At 33.9% G+C, this 25,829-nt stretch overlaps 1 protein-coding gene and 1 long non-coding RNA gene across 2 annotated transcripts; one reads left to right on the top strand and one right to left on the bottom strand.

The window, feature by feature from the left end:
- The first annotated feature begins 4,013 nt into the window (after positions 1 to 4,013).
- Positions 4,014 to 12,901, top strand: LOC143252333 (uncharacterized). The gene is made up of 2 exons (XR_013028933.1): positions 4,014 to 4,800; positions 12,757 to 12,901. It is a non-coding gene; the product is annotated as an uncharacterized LOC143252333 (long non-coding RNA).
- A 4,150-nt stretch (positions 12,902 to 17,051) lies between these two features.
- Positions 17,052 to 22,270, bottom strand: LOC143251601 (interferon regulatory factor 2-binding protein 2-B-like). Its single transcript, XM_076502871.1, is given in 3 exon segments — positions 17,052 to 18,632; positions 20,342 to 20,417; positions 20,419 to 22,270. Coding segments are annotated over 3 exon segments (1,485 nt in total). The 5' UTR covers positions 21,175 to 22,270; the 3' UTR covers positions 17,052 to 17,979.
- Positions 22,271 to 25,829: the final 3,559 nt, after the last annotated feature.

Genomic DNA, 25,829 nt, shown 5'->3' with positions numbered 1-25,829 from the left:
GATATTTTAAATTAAAGTAATTCAAATGGATAAGTTTTAATGTGTTTTTTCATATAGCAAAGCCACAAAGGGCTATCTGCTCAGCCCACCGAGTGGACTCGAAACTCTGATTTTAACGTTGTAAATCCGGAGACATACCGCTGTACTAGCGGGGGGCCAAATGGATAAGATATATTACATTAGCTTAATGAATTTATACTAGATGGTGCAAAATATTTTATAGCAATATTATTCAGGATTAATTCATATTTCTGTGTTTAATTAATATCAAATGAAATTTAAAGTATGAAAAACATCACAAAAATTTTGAAGCTTTTTCACTCATGGTATTCTGCGTTATGGAATAATTAATACACGGATTGTATACTTTACACATTAAACTTCAAAGGTTTTCGCTGGCGAATTCTGCATTAATGATTATTTAAACAGACAAAAAACAAATATTTATCCACTTTCAGACAATCATATAAAATAAATTCCACAGATAAAAACATTCGATGAAACAAACCGAGTGAACAAACCGTAATTGTAGCTTACAAACAAGGCAGGGGTGGACGTAAAATGCTTGGTCATACAATTACACTATTTAAATTACTTTATAGGTTAAACAATAGTAACTAGCATATATGTACCACCTTTTCTGTTTCAAAGAAGTTCCAGTGATACCTAAGTCCGCTCTCTAGAGTAAAGAACCTAAAATTATCATTGTCAAAAATGTCTCTGTCATGTGGTTCTTTGTCTGTTGATGCACACTCAGTGAAACGTTGGAAGATTACGTCACAGCTTGACAATGATGTGGCCAATAAGAGTCATTCTAAAAGGTGGACGTGATGCAAAACATTCATTCCATTGTGTTCTCCTGTTCTAACTTCTTGCAAGGTTTGGAGAATATTTTGCAGATTGTAGTAAAAATACAACATCGTAGTTTTCACTTCTGTATGCTCATCAATGTGCCAGAGATTCCATGTAGCGTCTGCTATTTTGTAACAGTTACATTTTGATAATTGTTGGGTCGCTACAATTACTATACTATAAGACTCGGAAGCTTTGATTGTGATTAAAGCTTATTAATCGGAACACTACAGAATTTGGCCAGGAACGTTTATAGATTTGGAACATTACAAACCATTCAACTTCAGTGAATTAACTTCAAACATTAGCATTTCTACGAGTATATTAAATATCTTCGTCGGTGAAAAGTCAGCTTGTAAGCGGTGTGAGGCCAGCCAAGAATAAATAACTAGCTAGCTTAAGCAAAGTGTAACAATATCAACTTAGAATTAATTCGCTCCTTGTAGACCTGGACAGTCGATAAAATATTTGGTTCTAGACCAGATAGATTGTTTGTTTGTTTTTTAATTTCGCACAAAGCTACTCGAGGGCTATCTGTGCTAGCCGTCCCTAATTTTGCAGTGTAAGACTAGAGGGAAGGCAGCTAGTCATCACCACCCACCGCCAACTCTTGGGCTACTCTTTTACCAACGAATAGTGGGATTGACCGTCACATTATAGACCAGATAGAAGACAGAATATTGTTTGTAAGTTTATAAAACTCTTGCATATAAACCATTATTTGTAAAAATTATTTGTAACAACCGTTATTATAAATTGCATTGTTGTTTGTACGTTAAACTATATTTGTGTTAAGAAAGAAAATTATGTGTGTCAATCTTGTTGGCAAATATCATCAATTCGATACATAATTGACATTCAATTAACTTATAAATTCAAATTAAAAATTTCGGCTATTTAAAATTGTAATACGTGCGTATCGTAATAAATCGGAGACTCGACAAAGATAAACTATAATATGCAACAACTGCAACAGTACTGCTACTGTCAACAAATGTGACCAGAAAGTATTATTAAAAAATAATAGCTGGGCCAGGACTTTGACCGTAGCGATCTTTGAAAGACACTTAGGTACTCTATCTCTGTTTAATAAACTTCATTAAAAGCGTACTTGTGTATATCGTAATGACATGTTTTCTTTGCACCAGTTTCTGGCTGGAGTGCCTGAACAATTTTCTGTTTTTCAAAGTGGGTATACAAAAGAGTAATGTGTCACAAACATAAATACGACATTATACTGTTTGCATGGTGCCAACAATCGATGGGCTTACAACAGAAGTGCATGTATTTTGATATCCAGACCGTGCTTGTGATAATTACCGAAGTAAGTCCATCCTAAAAATGTTGATGTGATATAACAATGATTCCAAAATTGTGATCAATTCTAAATCACTGCATTAGCAAGAAAAAGTATAATATCAGACAGGAGTAAAAGTTTAGATAATAGTGCTTAATACATAAGGTTGAACACAGTCCAGACAGTCCCTGAATCTAATATAATCTCCGCATTGCTTTTATACACATGAATCAGTGCTTTTGTAACCCAGTTGTCTAGGCCTTATTCAAATGACAAAACTCACCATCCTTTCTCCAAAATAAAGAAAATTCCCTCAATTTCTTTGTGATCTAATGAGATGTCCCACCCTTGAACTCATTACTAAGAAAGGTGATGTTTCTGATTTACATGGTAGATCTAATTATCCTAATAGACAGAATTTAAACTAACTTGTATACTAGGGTGACCTTATGTCTACCACAGCTATTTCATAATATCTTTTCCTTTGCAAAATAAAAAAAAATACTAATTAGCTGTATAGGTAGACAAGTTATCTTTTAGTTCTATCTGGTGAACCTTAAACACAGCCCTATGATTCAAAGTTTTCCACATGACCAAATCAGGACTTCAAATTTTCCACTACTATGTCGAAATAGCAGAGCTAATTTCGCATGAGATGATTGACAGAATCAAGGGCCAAACTTTTTAACTTGAACAGTAACTTGAAACAAACATATGAAGTAATTACGCTGTCTTCTCTGGACTGAATCTTTATTACTATTTGTTGCTGGTGGCACTGAACCCAGATGCCCTTGGTCAGTTGTATTGTTTAATGGCTTTACTATGGGCATTACTTACAGCAAAGAACTATTAAGAGTTCAGCAAGTATTTGTTTAAACCCGATTTTGGCTTAGTATGGCCAGGTAGTTAGAACGCTTCTCTCGCAGTCTGAGGTTTTCAGATTTGAATCTGCGTCTCACCAAACATGCACCCGCTTTCAGCCTTGGGGGCATTTATAATGTTATGGTCAATCTCACTATTAGATGGTAAAAGAGTAGCCCAAGATTTGGCGGTGGGTGATGATGACTAGCTGCCTTTCCTCTAGTCTCTCATTGTTAAATTAGGGACGGCTAGCGCGGATAACCCTCGTGTAGCTTTGCGCGAAATTCACAACAAACAAACAAACTTGAGCAGGAATATCGAAGTAGCAATTTTTTTAAAGTTATTTCATCTTTGTGTCCTATTGTAACAAATGAACGTGGCATGGTTTATAATCTATGCTTTCTGTTCCTGGAAGAAAAAAAAAACGTTTCTATTGTACTTCTTGCTTTGTTTGTTCCGCTTTGGACGATATTATACTAAGAATGTGGCGGTGGTTACATGAGGTTGAACTACAAATAGACTTGAGAGTATTACTTGTTAAAAAAAAAAGTGACTGCTCAACAGTTGAAACCAGGTTACTATATTCAGGGATTCCTAAAAATCACAAGGACTATATTTTTTCTCGGATTTTACTCTATAACGTCTGTGGGAAATAATTCATTGATCACATGCAAGTTCCTCGGGCTAACCAATAAACAGTTCGTCCGGAAAATGACTAAAACCCTGAAATAAAATGATTTCCTTATTGGGATCAAATCTTTGACGCTATATTTCCACTAACAGCAGTTTTTTTTACTATAGAGTAAGATCGCACATGAGTAATCACATCATTGAACATAAAATCAATTCCTGACAGTCAAGCTGCAGGAAAGACCACGTGAGTTGATTCTTGTACTGATGAATCACCTTCCTACAGTCATACAACACGAGCCAGCTAAAAATTGAATAAATAGGAACGTGGCTGACGTCGCTATGAACTCTCTCAAAGTATGGAGGCGTAAGTATACACAGAAAGAATTTAAAATTTTACACGCTGTCATTTTGACGTAATATGTGTCAAGCACGTGAACGTCAACTACATCTACTGTTGCTAGGCTCAGTCGTGATCGATGTAACCGAAGTGAGTTTGCGCAAAGCGTTGGCGTATACCCAGGACAACAATACGTGTACCTAAATCATTTACTGGCTTATTTTCATCTCAGTGAGCTGAAACTAAAAGAGGGTGTAAGATCACGTGATATATCACGTCCTGAGAACGTGCCTTTTTTACAGAGAAGCAAAATGGGATTTCAGTCAACCATTTTTATTACTCTGTATAACTCGCTATAGTTTAGGTTCATTTTTCTATCATCTTCACGAGGGGGAAAAATAACCTTAACAAATACATTACAACTTTAAATACAGGATTATTGGATTATGTAAACAGTGAAATTAGTAACTGATAAACGATATTCGTTTCTAAGTTCTGAAGATAAGTTCTTATGAAATTTGATTTGTGAACTTTGTGATTATTTTAAAACGTTGTTTTCGTTACACTTAACATAGCACATTGGCATCTTGCAAAAACCACTAGACATCGCAAATGATGAAGAAAAACGTACGAAGGAAAATGAGACAATTTCTCTAAGCGTCTGTCATGAGTCCGACTCAGTTGGTATCACAAACGATCTAATGTGATTAATCTATTCGATGTTCTTCGTTTTTGTTTTGTTTTTCTCAACGAAAAAACAAACAAGCAATGGACTATCTGTACTCTTTCGCAGGGACTTGAGCCCCGGATGTTTAACGTCGTAAGTCCGTAGGCTTACCGCTGGCCATCCATGAGATTCTTAATATTAGATTATGTTTCTTTTTTCTGTTCTGTAAATAAGTTTTTATATCTTTACTTATTTTTGTAGCTTCCGTTACACTGTTAATGTGAGAATCTCGTGTGTGTGCTTACGTTTTGAACATTGTTGGCTTGTTTACAAAAATTTTAGTCATTATATGATTTATTAGTTCCGTATATAAATTACATGCTTAGAAATATAGGTGTTTTTATTTTTACTACTAAACCTAAATTATACATTATCGGTTTTGGCTATTAGTGTAACACCACGTTATTCCAGAAAAGACAGTTGTAGACGGGAAAAACTTGAGATTAAAAAACAAGATAAAGCTAATGAGATTATGTTTGCAGAAATTGTGCAAATAGTCTCTTCTGCGCAAGTCCATACTAAGTTTGGAATAAGTTGAATCTACACAATCCATGTATTCTAATTTAACAAAGAATTTTTTAAAGTCAATCAACCTTAGGATTTTTTCATGAATACTAACCAAAAAAATGTAATAACCAGTTTTTGTTTTGTAGGTGCACAACTTTCATTACAATCCACTTAATATAATAGGAAAAAATGAAACGTATTACGGCTGGGTATCAGCAACTCTTAGCTAACACGAACCTCAAAATTTTAAATCAATAAGCAACAAAATAATCTTACTCAAAACGATATAACCAGTTAAGTTGAAATAAAAAAAAAAAACAACAAATCTAGTTGGTTTGTTTTGAATTTCGCGTGAAGCTACTCGAGGGCTATCCCGGACCAAAAAAAAAAAAAATCTAAAATAATTTACACCTTGGTCCGGCATGGCCAGGTGGGATTAAGGCGTTTGACTCGTAATCTGATGGTCGCGGGTTGGAATCCCCGTCGCACCAAACATGCTCGCCCTTTCAGCCGTGGGGGCGTTATAACGTGACGGTCAATTCCACTATTCGTCGGTAAAAGAGTAACCCAAGAGTTGGTGGTGGGTGGTGATGACTAGCTGCCTTCCCTTTTGTCTTACACTGTTACTTAGGGACAGCGAGCGCAGATAGCCCTGGTGTAGCTTTGCGCGAAATCCAAAAAAGCAAACAAATAGTTTATCATGTTGCAACATAAAATGATGAGTTTATTTTACACATTGTTTCAATTCTTGTCCATTCTCTAGGTTTCGACGCTTCCAGTTATTGTAACCATCTGGAGCAAAACAACTACTATGATTTTTAACTCTGAATGTAGTCTACACTTTAGGTGTTTTTTTTATTTTCAAAACATATAAATCAGATATACAGTTTATAATTAGTGTTAAATTATGAATCAAGTACCTAATCACTAGGCCAGTTCATAATACGAAATACTACGGAAGACAATGAAATTAATTTAAAAAGAAACTTAGTTTTAAAGTATAGTTTGAGCAATACTATTTTGTGCGCGTCATTTCCCGTTAAAATAATTGCGACATATTCTGTCTACAGATCATGGTTATCATGTGTCGGGCATACACAAACTATAACGCCATCTGTGATGCTGGAATAAGGTTCTATATATTTGATATTTGTGTGAGTCTCGTTAGGATTTTTAGTAATACCTCCCAAGGTTGGTATACGTGTGTGTTTGTTGCTTGATACTTTAATTATTTATTTAAACAGCCCTAACGTTCCATTAAGGTTAAGTTTTTTTGTATTTTCAACCTCCGCCCCAGAAAGTGGACGAAGATTATGTTTTCACCCATGTGTGTATGTGTGCTTCTCGAAACAGATTGAATGGATATGGACGAAAGATGGTACAGATTTAGACTATGACCTAACTTAAAAGTTACTAGTTTCTAGAGGGTCGAGGTCCCAGACAGGTCAAGAAAGAAAACTGTCTGTAAACATGGAGACTGATTTTTCACACTATTTTTGTTATTTAACTCAGTCAAAATGATCGGATTTTGCGGAAACGTGGTGGGCATATGTAAAATATTATTACCACCAAATATGGTGAGCATGCGTTGATAATGACAGACACGTTCTTTTATTTTTGGGAGTCAAATATGATCGAAGCTGCATTGCGGAGATATGCACTCTATTGAGGCACCTCCAGTTTCTCACTTCTTTTACGTGTTGTGTCCAATAGCCTACTTTATCTTAAATAGAAGAAAATAAAATATACTATAAATGCATGTAATTAAAATTTTAAACACAAATGTGGTAATTTACAAGAGATAACTTTTTATCACTGGTCGCCTAGTTGTAGCCGCTTCGATGTAACTCCTAATAATTATGGTAAAACCGATAATGTTTTACCTACAAAGCTATACCATCTTGAGTCATATAATATTAAGCGTTTTATCTGTTATCCTAACATGATGCATCACGAGCTTAAAGTACAAAATCAGATATGAAATAAAAATATATTTAAGTCAGTAAAATCGACGAATTTCTTCCTGGTGATATCAAGATTAAACAAAACAGTGACACGTTTTAAGTTTGTTTGAAATTAAGTACAAAGCTACACAATGGGCTATCTGTGCTCTGCCCACCACGGGTATCGAAACTTGGTTTCTAACAATGAGTCCGCAGACATACTGCTGTGCCACTGGGGACCACGTTTTAAGTATCACTTCATAATATCAAGTTAACAAACTCTGGCATGTTCTAAGTATCACCTGATAACATCGAGATAACAAACACTGGCATGTTCTAAGTATCAACTACCAACATTAAGATAAGAAGTAATGACATGTTCTAAGTATTAAAAGGCATCAAAACAACAGATGCGGCTGTGTTGTACATACCATCTTCAATGTGAACCAGTTAAAAATTGTAGGCTGAAAAATGTTGCACCTACAACAAAAAAATTTAGTAGGCTTATAACAAACTAAACATGAATTAAAGTTCTCATATGAACTTAAGTTTAATCTACAGTGCTACTTTACAATAAGCATATGTACGGAGGCACTTAAGATGTCAAAAAGTATTGAAAATAATGCACTTGAAGGTGTGGTTATAAGAATGAATTTTGTATGATTAAACACTCTGGTTTATGATGTACCTTACTGAATACACACTGTCGTATGTTTTCGACTTATAAAGCAAGAAGCCGTGTAACTATGTGATCCACTAGCTCACATATTAAAGTATAGAAATCTATGTATATTTATATGTATAATACTACCATAATGAATCATTTTCACAGGTTACTTAAAACTTCTAAGTAACGTATAAACAAATACCTTTTCAAATAATACTTATTGACCCAGACCTCACCTCTTGTCACTTGAATACTTGATTTATTTTACCAGTATTTCAAGATTTACTGCAACATAAAATCGTAACTGCTAGAAATTGTATTTAGTTAAACTAGCAAAGTCGAAAAAGGATATGTTACTGATCAGACAGTAACCAAGGGACATTATCACGTTTGTGTGACTTGTTTTTATTCACAAAAAAACTGTGGTATTTATTTTATCGTATTTTTGTCTGTGGAGAATTCATTGATACGTAATAGGTTATTGTCAACGTTAAAGTTTATCCATACGAGACATATTTCTGGAATAAGAAACGCTACAAACTTTAAATATTTTCTTTGGAGGTCAGGACATCACAAAAGGCATCCTACGGATCGACGAATATATCAATCGATAATCTCAGACACAAATGGTTGGTTCTTTATTTAAAGACAGGGTGATTTTATTTATAACCTGAGACCTCTAATATCGTACTTTTTTGAGCTATGCATCCTGAATAGCAACATGCCAATTTGTTTTAACGTCCATGTTTATTAGCTCAAGTTTCAAAGAACGCCATTTTGTAGTGATAATAACGTTTCAAAATAATTCTGAACATTTTTCGTTTCATACTACAAAATTTGCTGACTCAAAGGGCACTAGATAATTGCTACTTCCCTTTATTTCTTTTCTTTTCTGGGGTCTAACGTCGTCGTCCCTTTAGAACTGATGTTGGTAATGGAAGGGGCTCTCTGTGCAGAAAATCCTTAAGAAACAGATGGAGTCCAAGAAAGCTTTCACTTCAAATATCTACATGTATATAAATAGCCAATAGTTTGAGCTTTTCTATGCAAATAAATGTCCTTTTATTAAAGACCGTTTTCTTGATTGTGATTTCGCTAAATTGTAGGTAAGTACAGTGGGAATCTTATTTGACAACCTAAAGATTATTAATTGTAAAAAAAATATAACATCCGACGTCTCTTGGTACAATGAAAGGTAAAATCTTTATGATTGACTATATTCGACTAGTTTCGATAAAACAGTTGCCTTTCATCGTGTAGAAAAATCGAAGATTGTATTCTTACTCTTAATATATATAAAAACAAAGTGCCTGAAAGGAAATTGCCTAAAGATTATTATATATATATGTTTAAGAGTACAAATATAGGTAATTATTTTCAGTATCTGTTTTATTTGCAGTCATAAGTAAGAAGAGTTATTTAAGTTGATGGAAATTCGGAGTGAAAACTTGCGATTGTCATAAGTTGAGACCTCAAATTGGTGTGTCATTGTTGTGACTCAAAAAATTTCAGTTTGAAAACCTTTTTATTGCTACTTTCAATTTAAAAAAACCTTTTATTGTTCCTTTCAGTTTGAAAACATTTTTATTGTTACTTTCAGTTTGAAAACAATTTTGTTGTTCCTTTCAGTTTGAAAACCTTTTTATTGTTCCTTTGAGTTTGAAAACATTTTTATTGTTACTTTCAGTCCTAATGAAATATATATATATAAGGCAACTATGCAAAATGTTCTCTAAAATGAAATTACAAAAAGGAGAAATTAAAAAAAAATAAACATTGGCAATGAAAGTAACAAAAGGTTTTAAAAACTGAAAGTAACAACAAAATTGTTTTCAAACTGAAAGTAACAATAAAAATGTTTTCAAACTGAAAGTAACAATAAAAATGTTTTCAAACTGAAAATAACAATAAAAAGGTTTCAAAAATGAAAATAACAATAAAAAAGTTTTAAAAACTGAAAGTAACAATAAAAGGTTTTCAAACTGAAAATAACAATAAAAAGGTTTCAAAAATGAAAATAAATAACAGTAAAAAAGTTTTAAAAACTGAAAGTAACAATAAAAGGTTTTAAAAACTGAAAGTAACAATAAAAAGGTTTTCAAACTGAAAATAACAATAAAAATGTTTTCAAACTGAAAATAACAATAAAAAGGTTTCAAAAATGAAAATAAATAACAGTAAAAAGGTTTTAAAACTGAAAGTAACAATAAAAGGTTTTAAAAACTGAAAGTAACAATAAAAGGTTTTAAAAACTGAAAGTGACAATAAAAGGTTTTAAAAACAGAAAGTAACAATAAAAAGGTTTTCAAACTGAAAATAACAATAAAGAGGTTTCAAAAATGAAAATAACAATAAAAAAGTTTTAAAAACTGAAAGTAACAATAAAAGGTTTTCAAACTGAAAATAACAATAAAAGGTTTAAAATGAAAATAAATAACAGTAAAAAAGTTTTAAAAACTGAAAGTAACAATAAAAGGTTTTAAAAACTGAAAGTAACAATAAAAAGGTTTTCAAACTGAAAATAACAATAAAAATGTTTTCAAACTGAAAATAACAATAAAAAGGTTTCAAAAATGAAAATAAATAACAGTAAAAAAGTTTTAAAAACTGAAAGTAACAATAAAAGGTTTTAAAAACAGAAAGTAACAATAAAAAGGTTTTCAAACTGAAAATAACAATAAAAAGGTTTTCAAACTGAAAATAACAATAAAAAGGTTTCAAAAATGAAAATAAATAACAGTAAAAAAGTTTTAAAAACTGAAAGTAACAATAAAAGGTTTTAAAACTGAAAGTAACAATAAAAGGTTTTCAAACTGAAAATAACAATAAAAAGGTTTCAAAAATGAAAATAACAATAAAAAAGTTTTAAAAACTGAAAGTAACAATAAAAGGTTTTCAAACTGAAAATAACAATAAAAAGGTTTCAAAAATGAAAATAAATAACAGTAAAAAAGTTTTAAAAACTGAAAGTAACAATAAAAGGTTTTAAAAACTGAAAGTAACAATAAAAAGGTTTTCAAACTGAAAATAACAATAAAAAAGTTTTCAAACTGAAAATAACAATAAAAAGGTTTCAAAAATGAAAATAAATAACAGTAAAAAGGTTTTAAAAACTGAAAGTAACAATAAAAGGTTTTAAAACTGAAAGTAACAATAAAAGGTTTTAAAAACAGAAAGTAACAATAAAAAGGTTTTCAAACTGAAAATAACAATAAAAAGGTTTCAAAAATGAAAATAACAATAAAAAAGTTTTAAAAACTGAAAGTAACAATAAAAGGTTTTCAAACTGAAAATAACAATAAAAAGGTTTCAAAAATGAAAATAAATAACAGTAAAAAAGTTTTAAAAACTGAAAGTAACAATAAAAGGTTTTCAAACTGAAAATAACAATAAAATGTTTTCAAACTGAAAATAACAATAAAAAGGTTTCAAAAATGAAAATAAATAACAGTAAAAAAGTTTTAAAAACTGAAAGTAACAATAAAAGGTTTTAAAAACAGAAAGTAACAATAAAAAGGTTTTCAAACTGAAAATAACAATAAAAAGGTTTCAAAAATGAAAATAACAATGAAAAGTTTTAAAACTGTTGCCTTAATATATATATTTCATTAGGACTATCCTACTTTTCCTAAGCTGGCCAAATGTGGTAAAATTCGATTGATTTTATGACCGAAATATCGTTAAAAACGAGTGTACGTAAGTAATGAAACTAATGTATATTAATCTTTATTACTAAGAATATAACAAAAGTATAAATTTTTAGTTTGGATCTAAGTAGCTAGGTTACTTGGATCGAGTTTAACATTAACTTATACACACACCCACAGTTAATAGTTATCATCTATGTGTCTACACATATGTAAGTCAGTCTTTTACTTGTGTGAAATGCGATACCTGTCATCGTTGAATTTGTCTCGATCGTTTTCTCTGAATATCATGAAAAAGAAATGTGTTAAAACCACCCAATGGTAAGGTCTCATCCTAAAGCCTTTAACTTCAGTTCCTCTCCTAAACTGTACCGTACCCCAGTAAGGCAGCGATAAGTCTTCATATTTGCAACGTTAAAATCGGAAGTTTGATTTCCCCTCAGTAGATACAACAGATAGCCCGGTGTGGCTTTGTTGTAACTAAACGCACACATACACTCCAAAGCAGTAAACTTAGTATAATTTTTACCTTTCTCTAATTAGTTACATTATTGTGGATTTTACATATAATGAACTCGTGCATTTTAATGATTTTTAATTAAAATGTTTTTGTTTGGTTTAACTTTGAATTGTTGTTGTTATTTTTGGTACTGTAAGTATACCGTTTTAAATACATTTGTCTCTCCTTTACTTAGTTTAATAAACCTACTGCATTTTCATGTATATTTCATAAACTATTATTCATGTTTCACATAACACCAAAGAACCAGAATATGACTTTCTTTTCTCTCTCCTGGCGGTACAAAAACCAAAACCAAAACCAAAATACGTGAAAGCTTATTCTCATGCACACTGTTGTATTTTTTCTGTTCTGTCTTCAATAATTATTTGATTTATTTATACATTTTATGACCAACTGCTTAGTTTATTGAGTGAACGAATGAATAACATTTTTTTATTTAAATTAGGCTAAAACGGAAGTGAGAATACACATCTCCGGAGTATTATGTCTCAGTGTTAGTATCAATAGGGAAATATGAAAGTTTCTCAGAGCTTGTGAAGTTATTCAGAGGTGATTCGCCTTTAGAGTTAGAATTGAGTGAGAAGGCCTAGTGAATGAAGAGAAACTATTGTTTACTGCATTCCACAAAGACAAACCAACTATAATACATGCGCCTTTATTATAAGGTCAGAGCAAAATTAAACTGCTCATCAAGGTATGGATAATGAGTGAGTTTCTTTGCTCGTTTCACACTGTTAATCACAATAAATGAATTTCTCGCAGATAAGAGTTCAATATAGTCTGAGCACATTGCGAAACACAGAGACGAGTTTAGAGAGCTAAGGCCTGGTAACACAATTAACCAACTCTTATTGACAATCAAGACCCACATTAATGAACAGATTAAACAATAAGAAAGGAGAACAGGTGAGCTAACAATTATAGACTTTATTGTTCTGCACGCATTGTTGAGAATCAATTTTATTAACTTAAATGGTTAATGTTTTAATTAGATATATGAAAATGAGTCACTGGAACGCATACAGTTTTGGTTTATTCACAAAATAGCAAGTGAACAACAAATAACTTTTGAACCTCAGCTTTGGACTGCATGTTGTTAAGGGGAAACCCTTCAGTCTGTGAGATGTACCTAACAGATTCAAGTGTTTCAAGGAACCGACTAAACTTTAGACGAGCGACCCGACCCTGCATTACAAGTGACATGTTTTACAGTGCCTACTTGAATCTGACTTGAAGCTGAAACCACTTAAGTGAACCTCAACAATGACCCGAGTGGCTATTGTGGACGTGTAGGGAACCGTAAGGGGATAACTTCCAATTCTAAGAACGTTACTGTAATGGTCACATTCTACTACAAACAAGGTTTCCACTTTCAACGTGTTTGTCTCTTATAATAGTTACTTTATGCTAAAGTTTCCCTCTTGGCTGATGAAGAAATCTGGGATGATGCAACTCTGGATAAGGCTACGAACTATGAAGCTCCATTTCAGATATTAAGAAACCTACGTATCCGCTGGCTGCCTACCACAGACTAATCTACGTTAGTTCTGTTCAATAGTTGATATTAAAAACCGTTTTTGTTATGTCAGCGTGCCAATTTTAATGTTATTTTATCAAATGTAGTACATGAACAGCATAACAAGATAATATACAGATGACGTCTTATACAATCATGTAGTCTTCCAATAAAAAATATACATACAAGATTGGGAACAGTTACTACTATCAAAAGCCCATAAATCAACAGAGTAATAATACGATGTTCGAAATTTTTGGTACAAATTAACTATCAACAGAATAGTTTTTTTACTTCTTAAAACATTTAATTTCTTATCTCGTAATTAACGTTGTCCTCGTTGTTCTGATGCTAGCGGTAACAAAACTTTAATTTACCATGGCTTTATATATATATATTTATTTTTTAGGAAAACAACGCACACCAAATGACAAATCGGGTCACGTTTGAAAGCTACAAACCCGATGTTCGGAGTGTCTGGAGTAAAACGCTGAAACAAACCACTGCATAGACCGCGTATAAATGTTGTGACGTCACAGCTATTCAAGCCCAGGAAGGAAACACAAGAGTGGAGTCTCGTAACAGTGACCTTGGTTTGAGCACGCGCACTGTTGCTGTACTTGATGGCTAAATTGTAGCTGTAACAGACATGAAGGGGGAGGGAGAGTGGGTGTCAATGGGAATGATGAACATTGAGTTGAAGGTGGGGTGTTAGCGAAAACCAAATGCTTGCACAAAGGCTGTAGTCAAATAAGTTTCTATTTATTTTCATTTCCTTTTTCCTGTGTTGTTTTCTACGAGAGGATAGTATCTGTTACAAGAAAACGTCATTATTCGATACGTGTACTTGGGTACAGACCTACAGAAACACGACAGGCCGGATGTACGCTAGACATAATATGAAACGTTTTATTCTTAAATAAACCGGTACTTGAAACTCCAAAAGAAACGAATCTGAAGTAGCGACATTGCCTTTGTGTGTATTAGACTCTAGACAGCAGTTTAAGTACTAGTATTTAAATATATAGCTAAAAATTAATATATTTTGCAATAGTTTCATTACTTAAATAAAAGAAACGTGAAAAAGAGAAGATACCAATATTTATCGTGGTATGTTTAATCAAGTTGGGGTTATCAAATCCGTTTGTGTAAACGAACGTGTTTTTGAATCATTACGAAAGGTACCACAAATCCTCAATAGTCGTAGAACAAGTGTATTGATGAACGAAATCTGTGAAGACAATTCAATAGAAGTACCACAAAAGACGTAAGACATCAAAATATTGAATGATTCATCAGAAAATAATACGTTGTTAAAAGTTACTTAGTACTGAAATTTTAACACGATAATGTTTGTAACTTTTACACTGAAATAATAAAATTATCTTCAAAACGTCGTTGACATGAACAAAGTAGTTATTAGAACTTACTGCACTTCTCAAGGTAGTGTGAATAACAGATTCGGCTCACAACGACATTGGGTTAAGATTACGTAAGACTCAGAATATCGCTGAGAACGAGGGTACCAGCTAATGACCAAATGCATTTTACTAGTCAGTTTACTTCACATTTTAGGTTACGCTAACTTAACGTTTCTTTTGAATCATAGTCTAAATAGTTAGCTAACTTTGATGAGAAGTTTTCTAGTGTTTGGAAATTCTGAATGCTGTTTCATAGATTAACAACCTTCTGGATTCGAAGTGCTTCAACATTATACTTTCTTTGTGTCAAGACAAAACATATTGTAAAACTACCAAAAGAGTGACTTATTTCTAATGTAAAAATAAAACTATATAAAGAAGCAGAAGTGTAATAAAGGCCCAGCATGGCCAGGTGGTTAAGGCACTTGACTTGCAAATCTGAGGGTCGCGGGTTCGAATCCCCCTAACATCAAACATGCTCGTCCTTTAAGCCGCGGGGGCGTTATAAAGTTACGGTCAACCCCATTACTCGTTAGTAAGAGAGTAACCCAAGAGTTGGCGGTGGGTGGTGATGGCTAGCACAGATAGAACTCGCGAATTTTTGCGCGAAATTCTAAAAACAAGCACGGAATTCGTAAATTTTTGAGCGATCTGATTATACTTTTGTATATACAGCTTCGACTCTTTTAAACAATCACCAAGAAATGAACTAATCTTTCTTTCACTTACTATGAACCCAAATCTTCTTAATTAAGAATTACTGGATTTAATTATTTACTTCCACATTTCCAAGTTTTTAAATAATTCTTCCATCAAATACGTGTGGAAACTATTATCTACTCTTACCGACAAACAACACGTGTAACTTAACAGTAATAGGAATACATTTGAACCTGTTAAAATGGTTCTAATTAGCATGCATAGCTCCTAGAATTTTATTTAAGTTTTTTTCTAAACATGTGATCGTGCTAAAGAGTTCATATTGCTGTATTCTTTAATACAGTTCATGTATACTTAAGTTATTTCACGTGAAGGTAAATAAATAGTTTATAAACACTACATTTTGTTCGTTACACCGTTAGCTAAGTTTACAACGGTTCAACTGATTTTTCGATTTATTGTGCCTTACACTGCGACGAGTCTAAAGAAATAAACGTCAATCCACGTCCATGTCTGTGTTTCTTATACGTTTCCACATTTCTTGATCAACCAGCACCAAACTTGACACAATGATACAGGATGATCTAATTTCGTATTGGAAAAATTCCTGAAAACACTTATGTCTTTCTTTTCAGTATTGGTAGCTTTGTGTATTTATATTGCATTTCTAATGTTTATTATGTTAAAAAAAACAAATAGATGCACAAATTCTCACGAAGTTTTAGTTCAGCCTTCCAATGGACAGTAATCTAGTTATTGGTTTGCAAGCGTCGCGTATTGTTCGTTATAACGTTAACTAAATTTACACAGTTTACTTACGGTTTATATGGTAACACCTGACTTACTTTAGTTCCTTCGATATAGTTTGACTTACTAACGTATAGTGTTGTTGTTTACAGTAATTCACCCAATACTGCTGAGAAAACTTAAGGTGTTGGTCAGTATCTTATATAAGCTATATTGTGTCTTTTGCTGGAATCAACCGGTGAGAAGATTTGAAACATCAGCTAAGAAACTTACGGACTTTTCATCAGTTTGATGACTTTTTGATTTGACCGAAGTAGTTTCTTTGCCTCCAGGTACTGTTAAGCTATCAGATAGCAACCACTAATTTTCACTGAAAACTACCACTTGGCGTTTCACTTAAAAGTGTTATGATCTACGGTTTGTTGCCGTATACGTTCCATGGCGAGATATTAGGCATAAAACACACGAACTTGTTCAAGGGAAATAAAAACAATGTATTAGTTATTACTATCTGTATTGTGTTTATTAAATGTTCAAACAACAAATAAAAACCTGAACTTTTTTAAAACTTTACATTAATCTGATATCTAGTTCAGAGGATGTTATGAAACAAAGCTTTCTTCATAGTTTGATATCAGGGTTCGGATACTTTGAAGACAATTCGTACCTGAGAAGTTATTTTATTGGACAGTAAGAAATGTATCAAACCGAACTATTTTTATTTATCTTTATTTACTTTCATGAACAATACGAGCAGTTACTGAAAAAAAAAGCACAACTAAATAGTTGTAACAAAAATCAAATAACGTTAACTTCGAGTTCGAAGCTCACATGACTAGTTGAAACACACCAGAAATACAATCGCGTTAAAGCAAATTTCTTATTACATTTTGTAAAACAGTTTCGTTTTTAACGAAAAAAAAAAAAAAAGAATGTTAAGAAAAGTAATATAACGTTTGGCAACAGATCGAAATGTTCAGTGACAGAAGAACATCAAGAACTGGACACCACAACTTCACGCTCACAAACGACTATTACAATACCAGCACAAAATATACAATTTTCCAGAATGTATTAATTCTTATTAGCGAAATATCTAACAATCGATATTCAAACACGTAAACAATTTTCAGGCGAATGCGTCAAACGTACACTTACACAGTAATAACAAAAATGTTTCCTACAGTAAGCGGAAACATTATTAATAATCAGATATAAATCATAATAGCCCTCTTTACATTGAACTGTAACAAGGACACAAAGAAACGTGGAAACGACGATTACGTCGTTTGTCGGTTTTTTTCCCAAACTTATTTTTATTCCTGTATACGGAAAAACCTTTCCTTCTAAACTCATTTTCCCTCTTCTCATATTTCGCTTTTAACATTTGCTCCAAAAGACCAATAACTGGTCTATCAAAAGCTCAAAGGAATTCGACTCCTTTACTTTTACTCTTTCTGGGTTTCGTCAGCTCCAAAACTAGCTGGCCAACAAATACTACTTCCACAAAACCAAAGCAGACGTGGTTTCTTTCACGAATTCCACACGTGGGTTTCAAAAGGAATAACTGTGACACTGTTCCATTTCACATATATTACTTTCTTCAAATTTTTCTGTTATTATTTTTCTTTCTTTCGTTGTTTAAGTATCTCTCTCTTTCTTTCCTTTTCCTGGATTCAAATCATCACCTAGAATAGTGGCAATTTCTCCTTGCATGAAAGCCCATGGGACATTGGATCCCACCAGAGGGCACTTTTCTCCACTTGGACAGTAAACTTCATTTCCATTAGCTGCACCCTGGCTTTTGATACTCTCGCGAGAGCATGGGAAACAGAACTTGTGATGTTGTACTGATGGACACTGGACAAAATGAGTGTCCTCCAATCTCTCGTTACAAAGGGTACACTTGAGGCCAGTGGCTGTGTGTGTATCGGGAGATGTAGTTGTAGAAGTCGTGCTAGTGTTGTTGTTTTCCCCTTCTGAGGCGGAATTTCCAGAGTTATGACGAACTCCAGTAGATGTTTTCTTTCCAGCAGTAGAAGGCGCTACATTAGGGGAATGACGGGCAGCAGATGATGGCCTAGTCGCTCCACCAGGCTGTGACACCAGCTCTGAACTAGGGATAGCCCCTCTTGGTGATCCAGGAGTGAGATTGTCAGCAACAGACATAAGAGCCGCCATTGGTGATGGTCCATTCTGCGAGGTCGCTGGCGTAGCGCCCTCTGGTGATGATGTAGAGCGACTGTTCATAATAGGTGCAGATGTAACCAATGGACTAGAAACGCTTGTAGAAGCTAATACAACAAAAATAATAATACTGATCGTTAAATAATTATTAATATCACTCAATATTTTAGCCAGACATAATTATTTAAATTTTAATTAATACAAAATATACAAAAAAATTCTGAAGACCAAAGTCCATTTCAACTGTTCTTTGATCATTACATTTTAAATATATTTTTATACCGTCATATGGCATTATCTTATGTGTAAACAAAACACAGACACAAGACAATAAAAGAAACATTTATAATTAACGACTAAAAATATTCATAAATCATATTTTAAATTTAATTTTATATACCAATGTCGCTATGAAGGCTAGTTTTTGTTGTATAATGGTACCTTCATATGTAAGTAGGTTGAATAAACCAACCAGCGAAGGTGAATATCGTCATTTGACGCTATATCACACAGTATATAAGTAATACGTGATTTTAACGTGAGACCGTAACACATCACATACAACCATAACAACCAACAAGACTGACTTCCAACGTTTTTTCTTGACAGAATAACCGCGTGTCGCAGCATGTCCTCAGCTAATTTAACATATGCATTTATTCACTTATGACTTAACACGACATTTCGGTTTTTAGTTTATCACGCAAGTAGACACAAAAACTGTTATTCACGAATCACGTGGCACTTGGTATCACATTACACTGTCATCATTTATATATACACAATTAAAGTGAACTTTTGTATGTTTCCTCAGGAAAAAAAGAAAGTGTGTGTGTGTACGGATTGTTTCCTCGGAAAAAATTTAATGTGCAAAAATGTCGTGTAATTACTAGATTTCACTAAAGTAAAACGTAATTTAAGGAGCTACAATTTTTTCTTCATTTAACTCAAAATATTAATTTAATATTTCAGTACGTTACAGCCAGTTTAGTCGACGAATTATCGCCAGTTATTATTTCTCCTTAGTTAATCTCTGTGATGCACACTCGTGTGTAGAAGACTGTAAAACGAAACGTTGTGTCTAAATAAAAACAACATTTTGGTGTTATAAAAGTCATTTATCCTAGTGTTAAATATAATTATTTATTCTCATACACGTGAACGGCTGATATTGTGCATTACTTGAATTCACACGTGATCCAAACTGTTATCATCTCGTGAATTTACGAAACAGAACAATCTGTCGTATCGATGGTGGTGGATTTGGCGTTTTAAGGTGCAAAGTAACTTGACCATCTGCGCCCTGTTGTATTGTGTCTTTTAAGTTATAACACTACAACATAGTGGAACTCGACAAAATTAAAACTTGTATGTATGTATATATATATCATTCTATATTGTAGTTTTCATCATTTAAATACCATACTGTTAGTGCATGCATTATACGCGCATTTATTAACCCGGAAAACCGTTTGGAGCATGTACCATGCAAAAAGTTCATGGATTAATTTCATCACGAGAATGAACGTTATCTGCAATATCTATCAATTCGGGCCATGTATAATATCTATATTATCTCATGTTTAGAGGCTCGTGTTTCAACATAGACACACAACATCATGTGCACATCAGCACATACACCTTAATATCGTGAACTAATATTAAGTTACACTCAAACCAACAAATACATTTATTATCGTATGTATATTGAAAAAAAAATTGAAAAAGTTATAATTAACAACGCATAAATGACTTCGTAACAAAGGAACAGAGTTTTCAGCACTGTTTAAAACAACATTGGTTTAACAACACTTACCAGTGGCGGCTCTTAAGCCAGACACCGAAGCCCCTTCGAAGGAGTACATCCGACCAACCATGGGGTGATCCTTTTTTGTACCTGGCGTCAAAAGGCATACCCATCACTGCAGTTGGAAGACTTTCTCCCCGCGTTAAGGGTGGACGAACTGCAACGTGTTCATCCTGAAAGATTCGTTTGTGGCTACTCTCGGAACTGCTAGAATGATTCGAGTTTTCATCTTCGTCTCTGTCATTTGGCCTTTTGCCTGATATGGAGTTTTGACGACCGCCTGAGGATGACAGTGCTACGTGTGCCGGGGGATGGGCTATAGCTAGTGCTGCGAGAGGAGGTGTTCGGGCAACTAAATTCGGGCTTTTTCGATTCAGGGCAACTGATGTAGCATCGTGAGGGACTTCTTCTATTCTCTGAGCTTGTAAGCGCTGGTTACTATAATCCAACAATGCACGTGATCGAACGTCGTGAATAGTAAATCGGTCTACGGCCACAGCTGTCCGCGGGATGGCAGATGCAGTCACAGTGATGGCATGAGAAGGCAAAACCGTCGCCTCAACAGACACTGCTGCTCCATTCAGAGAGTCGTGATGGTTTCTACCAGTAACTGCCGACGGCTGAGATTTGTAATTCTGCCGATTATCCTGGAACCCATGAGCCCGTTTCATTTGGCGGGCCGTTTCTATAACAACCTCGATACGATCCGCACCTTCGTAATTCACACAACCTCGGCATACGGGTTCCGAAAAGTCATGCAGCATAGCCCATGGCATTCTAGGCAGATCGCACAAGTAGCATTGCTGCCTATGGCCACGAGATAGTGTCGACATCTTCACCATGGAGATTGTACAACTTGGTCCGGTTCTTTCCAGTCCTTACACTGTTTGCACCACCTAGTGTCGCTTCCTATCGCTTCACGATTTACTTAGTTAAGACCGACCGTTTGCTCTAACTAGCGCACGCGCAGTGAGACCCGCCCCCGGTTTCTGTTAAGTTTAATACCAGTACTGAACGATGATGTCATAACTACAACGACAAGAAACGGAATGTGGTCATTGGGGAAGAGGGAATGGACTCGTTCGTTAAGAGAAGGCCCAACAAAACTTAAGATGTCACAACTGTAGAGTACGTATTGGTGGATAACTACAAGAAACTGGAAAACAAACAGCAAAGTTTTAACTGTTCACGATTTTGCGTCAGTTAATGAGACATTTTAAATTGTACAGTTTAAATCAGTAATTATATTGATTAGTTAACTAAATTTATTGTACATTGACAAAAGATTTGGAACGAGTTTACAATAAATACATCAAACTAGTTAGAGATAACAAAAATATAATCTCGTTCTTAGTTAGCACTGAGTCAGTTGTAGAATGTATAAAATATAAATATATCGATGTTCGTAATGCTTCTAGTAAAATAACGAAAATGCTTACTTCTAAATTTCTTCTTTAATTTTAGTTTCCATCAACTGCCGCAGCGTGTAAGGACTGGCGCAGTATTAACATCAAGAATGCCGCAGCTGTCTATACGCGAGTGACGTCACAATATATTGATCGTTCTGCGCCGCTAGTAAGACCATGGCAATGTGCCAAAACGTGACGTTCAAATCTCAACATGAAGATACTGAGAGTAATTTGTGCACACGACACTGTACGAAAAACACGTCAGATTTGAAATACAGTTATAATAACAATGAATTCTCAAAGTAACAAACAGAGCAATATATTTAGTATTGTAAGAAAGCGTAAGAATAATATTACATACCTAATATATTAATATTTAATTTGCGCATGTTAGTAATATCTGACAAAAACTGTTAAATTAAATATTTTTTTCCTCACATGTACAACAACTATCTGTGATAGTTATAACAACACACAAAATCGACCGTTATATTTTTAAAGCACTGGGCTCAGAAATAAAAGTAATATATATATATACACGTTGTGTGTGTGTGTGTATATATGAATATGTGTGTGTGTGTGTGTGTGTGTATTTTAAATTAATACCAGTAAATAAAGTAATATACAAAACTGCACAATTTCACAAATGAATTTTGTAATCAGGTACGGTTTATGAAACCCGGAAATCAGTTGTACGTATATGAGAAATATTTTCCACAACCAGTCAGTAACGGATTTCCCTGTATATTTTATAAGTGGGTTAACCGTTTCAACATGCTATAATGCCTTAAGGGTGTTTTTAGTGCCAGCAATCACAGTTTAAAGTACCGAAGACAGGGGAGATGTAAGTAAACTAAAATCTTGAGTTTTGTATTGTTTGTAGGCTGACCTGCCTTAACACGCTACCACAATTGAATGGGGAAGTTGTGTTTTTGTTGAGCAGTAGCGTGAAACGAACATTTCGGGTATGGGTGACGCAGTCACGCGTGACTCGGAACTATTTATACACAATGTATGATTTCTCTTTTCCAAAACAAAATGGTGAAAAATAATAACAAACAAAAGAAAGGCGCACGAACTAGCGTAAAGAGTCGAACCTTCATTTCTGGTGATACAGATTTCCCCAGACAAATCATTAATAAAGCTTTCAACACGAGAGAGAAAAAAACAAACAAACAACAACAACACGTAACTTCCCAGTAATTTCTAATTCTGCTTTCATTTACTGTTAATATTTTAATGAGTTGGCAAGAACTTTATTATAGTGTTTGTTTGAATTTTTAAAAAAGCCACATTGAGCTATCTACGGTTTCTATCGCACGGAACTGAACACAGGATTTTAGTGTTGGAAGCCCATATTTGTATAGCTGTTCCACCGGGAGACTTTTCTTGAAATAATTATTTTAAATACATGTTATTGTTATTTACTTAAAACGTTAAAAGTGACCAAAGTTATCAAGAGATATCAACGATTCTATTATTATTCTATTATGTACAACTTTGTGGGTCATATAAATTTTATTTACACACACCTTCAATGACAACGACCTGTGTTGCAATATTACTCAATAAGCACAGCCCCAATATAGATAAAGAATAAAAACGGCAAAAAGGATACTTGGCATAACTTCCTTCTAGAAATGCCAGACTCATGTTTTCCATATTAATTAGGTTCCCAAGATCCCTTTAGGTGGTTCTACTAAAAGTTTTATAATTATCAGAAAGAAAGGTTTGCATATCCCGAAGAAGTGGACGTTAGAAAACTTTAAGAATTCAGCTATACAAGCAGGAGTAACATATATATAAATTAAATGGAAATCTTTAAAACTCTACGTAATATGGCTTTTGAGTTTAAAGTACGAAAATGCATTCCTTACTTGGTAGTCTTCGCCTACTGTAAAATAATGTTTGTTTTTGAACTTCGCACAAAGCTATATAAGGGCCATCTGCGCTAGCCATCCGTAATTTAAAAGTGTAAAGCTAGAGGGAAGGCAGCTAGCTAGTCATCGCCAATCCTTCGAATACTCTTTTAACCAACGAATAGTGGGATCGAATGTAACATTATAACGCCCCCACAGCTGAGAGGTCAAGCGTGTTTGGTATGACGGGATTCGAACGCGCGACCCTCAGATTATTAATCGAGCGCCCCAACCACCTGGCCATGCCGGGTCTATAAACTAATGATGATCTGTCTGCGGGTTTCTTTAGGAAATATGAATAATGTTGGTTTGGGGTGGACAATAAGATCAGAGGGTAAACAAAAATGCTTATATCCAAATTGATTATTTGGATTCAGAGAACTGGAGAGTATACAGAACTCGAAGACAAAGCACTTTGTTTTCTGGTACATTTTCTTCAACTACACAATTACATATTAACTTCGTCATTTTTCAATACGTGATGCCTTATTGCACCTCATGTTTACAGGCCTGACAACAAATGATACAAAAAAATTTAAAAAATATTCTAGTGAATACATTTATTTATCAACTCTGGAACGAAATTTTATAATGTTAACTATATTTTCTTCTTTTTTAAAAAATATTCGTTTGAATTTATGTAGGTGAATTTTCAAGTCCGTAACTCATTTATCATTTGTAGCTTTAAAGTCTAAATACAGAAGTAGAATGAATGGTGAACATGACTCGAAGCTAAAGTTGACCTAACGTTACAGAACTTTGCCCACAAAAAGTTATTTTGTTAAATTGTACTAGTGTTACATGGTACACCGAGGCTGTCCACCTTCCTCATTAAATCTGGTACAATCCTACTATGAACGTATAAATTTAACATACTTTAATATCAGTTTATCATTCTTTTGGTTCAAAATTAAAAAACGTGACCTACACACCAGTACTAACAGTGTGAAGGCACGACTATTACTAGCTAGTCACTGAAGCGGTAATCTTGTAGTCTTATAACGTGACATTTGAAGGTTCGATCCCTGTGGTGAGCACAGAACAGGTAGCTCATTGTGTAGCTTTGCGCTTGGATCCATAAATAAAAATATATTCCCACATATATACAAAGCGTTTTCAGCACATTTGTGTTATGTCATGTTTAATTATATCAATATTTCTTTAAACGGAATATTTATGAGTCATAACGTTCCGGAAACTTAGGTTGAAGCAAAAAAAAAAAATTTGTCTGAGTGATATAAAATTACAATTACCTTTTATTGTATTAATAATATTTAATGTTTACACAGGGTTTAGTGGTGAGTTCAGTCTTTCTGGGTAAAGAAATCACAATAGTATAAATCCAACGTCAGATTAGCATGTTTAAAGCTCGTGATCGCTGAGATTTGGTCCGCGAAATATTCTACAGCAGATAATACATAGACGAAACCCTTTATTAAGTTCAAGTTCGTGAAATCGCAAATAACTAATATTAATAAAAATAGGGCTACAAAAACAGATGAACAGATTATACCCGGTGGTTCTTTCAGTTGTATTGCCCTATTTCTCGTCTAATAACGATGCATGATTTTTTTTTCATAAATTAATACTCTTGAACAAAAAATGTCCACCATCCAAAAACCTTATTTTTTTTTTCTCTTGTTTTCATTTCAGGAGCGTATAAATTACCTTGCTTTCCACCTACCATGTCTCTCACTTTAACCATTACTCAGTTGTTTACGAGGGTTTTCTTAACCATATAACAGGGAAGAAAATTTTGAGAAAGAAAAATGTTTTTCGAAACGAGACAAGCTGTACTAGTGTTGAAGTGCGAAGAACTGAAGGACGTTTGGTCCCTAAGGCACTGTCCTACCAACACAGCTGGCTGGTACGGTGTGTACAGATTCGTTGTGTACGAGCTGAATGTTCAGACTAAAACGCCACGCAAACGAAGCTGCAGGGCGTGAACTTGCCCTAAAAATATTTAAATTCGCCACGTGAGCAACCGAGCGTGTTGCATACTTCTTTTGCTATTATCATAGTTCTGTTTGAATGTGTGCGTTGTTTCAAACCTGTTAGACCAGACGAGTTGCTGAAAAGTTGTGGGATGCGGGAATGGAATAATAATACGTTTAATATGTTGCATAATACGTTCTTTCAAGCTGAAATATCAGTAGGTGTATCTGTACT

The sequence above is a fragment of the Tachypleus tridentatus genome, chromosome 6 (assembly GCF_004210375.1).
Source record: "Tachypleus tridentatus isolate NWPU-2018 chromosome 6, ASM421037v1, whole genome shotgun sequence".
NCBI lineage: Eukaryota > Metazoa > Arthropoda > Merostomata > Xiphosura > Limulidae > Tachypleus > Tachypleus tridentatus.
Note: the sequence above shows the minus strand (reverse complement) of the source record. Positions and strands in the feature narration are given on the sequence as shown.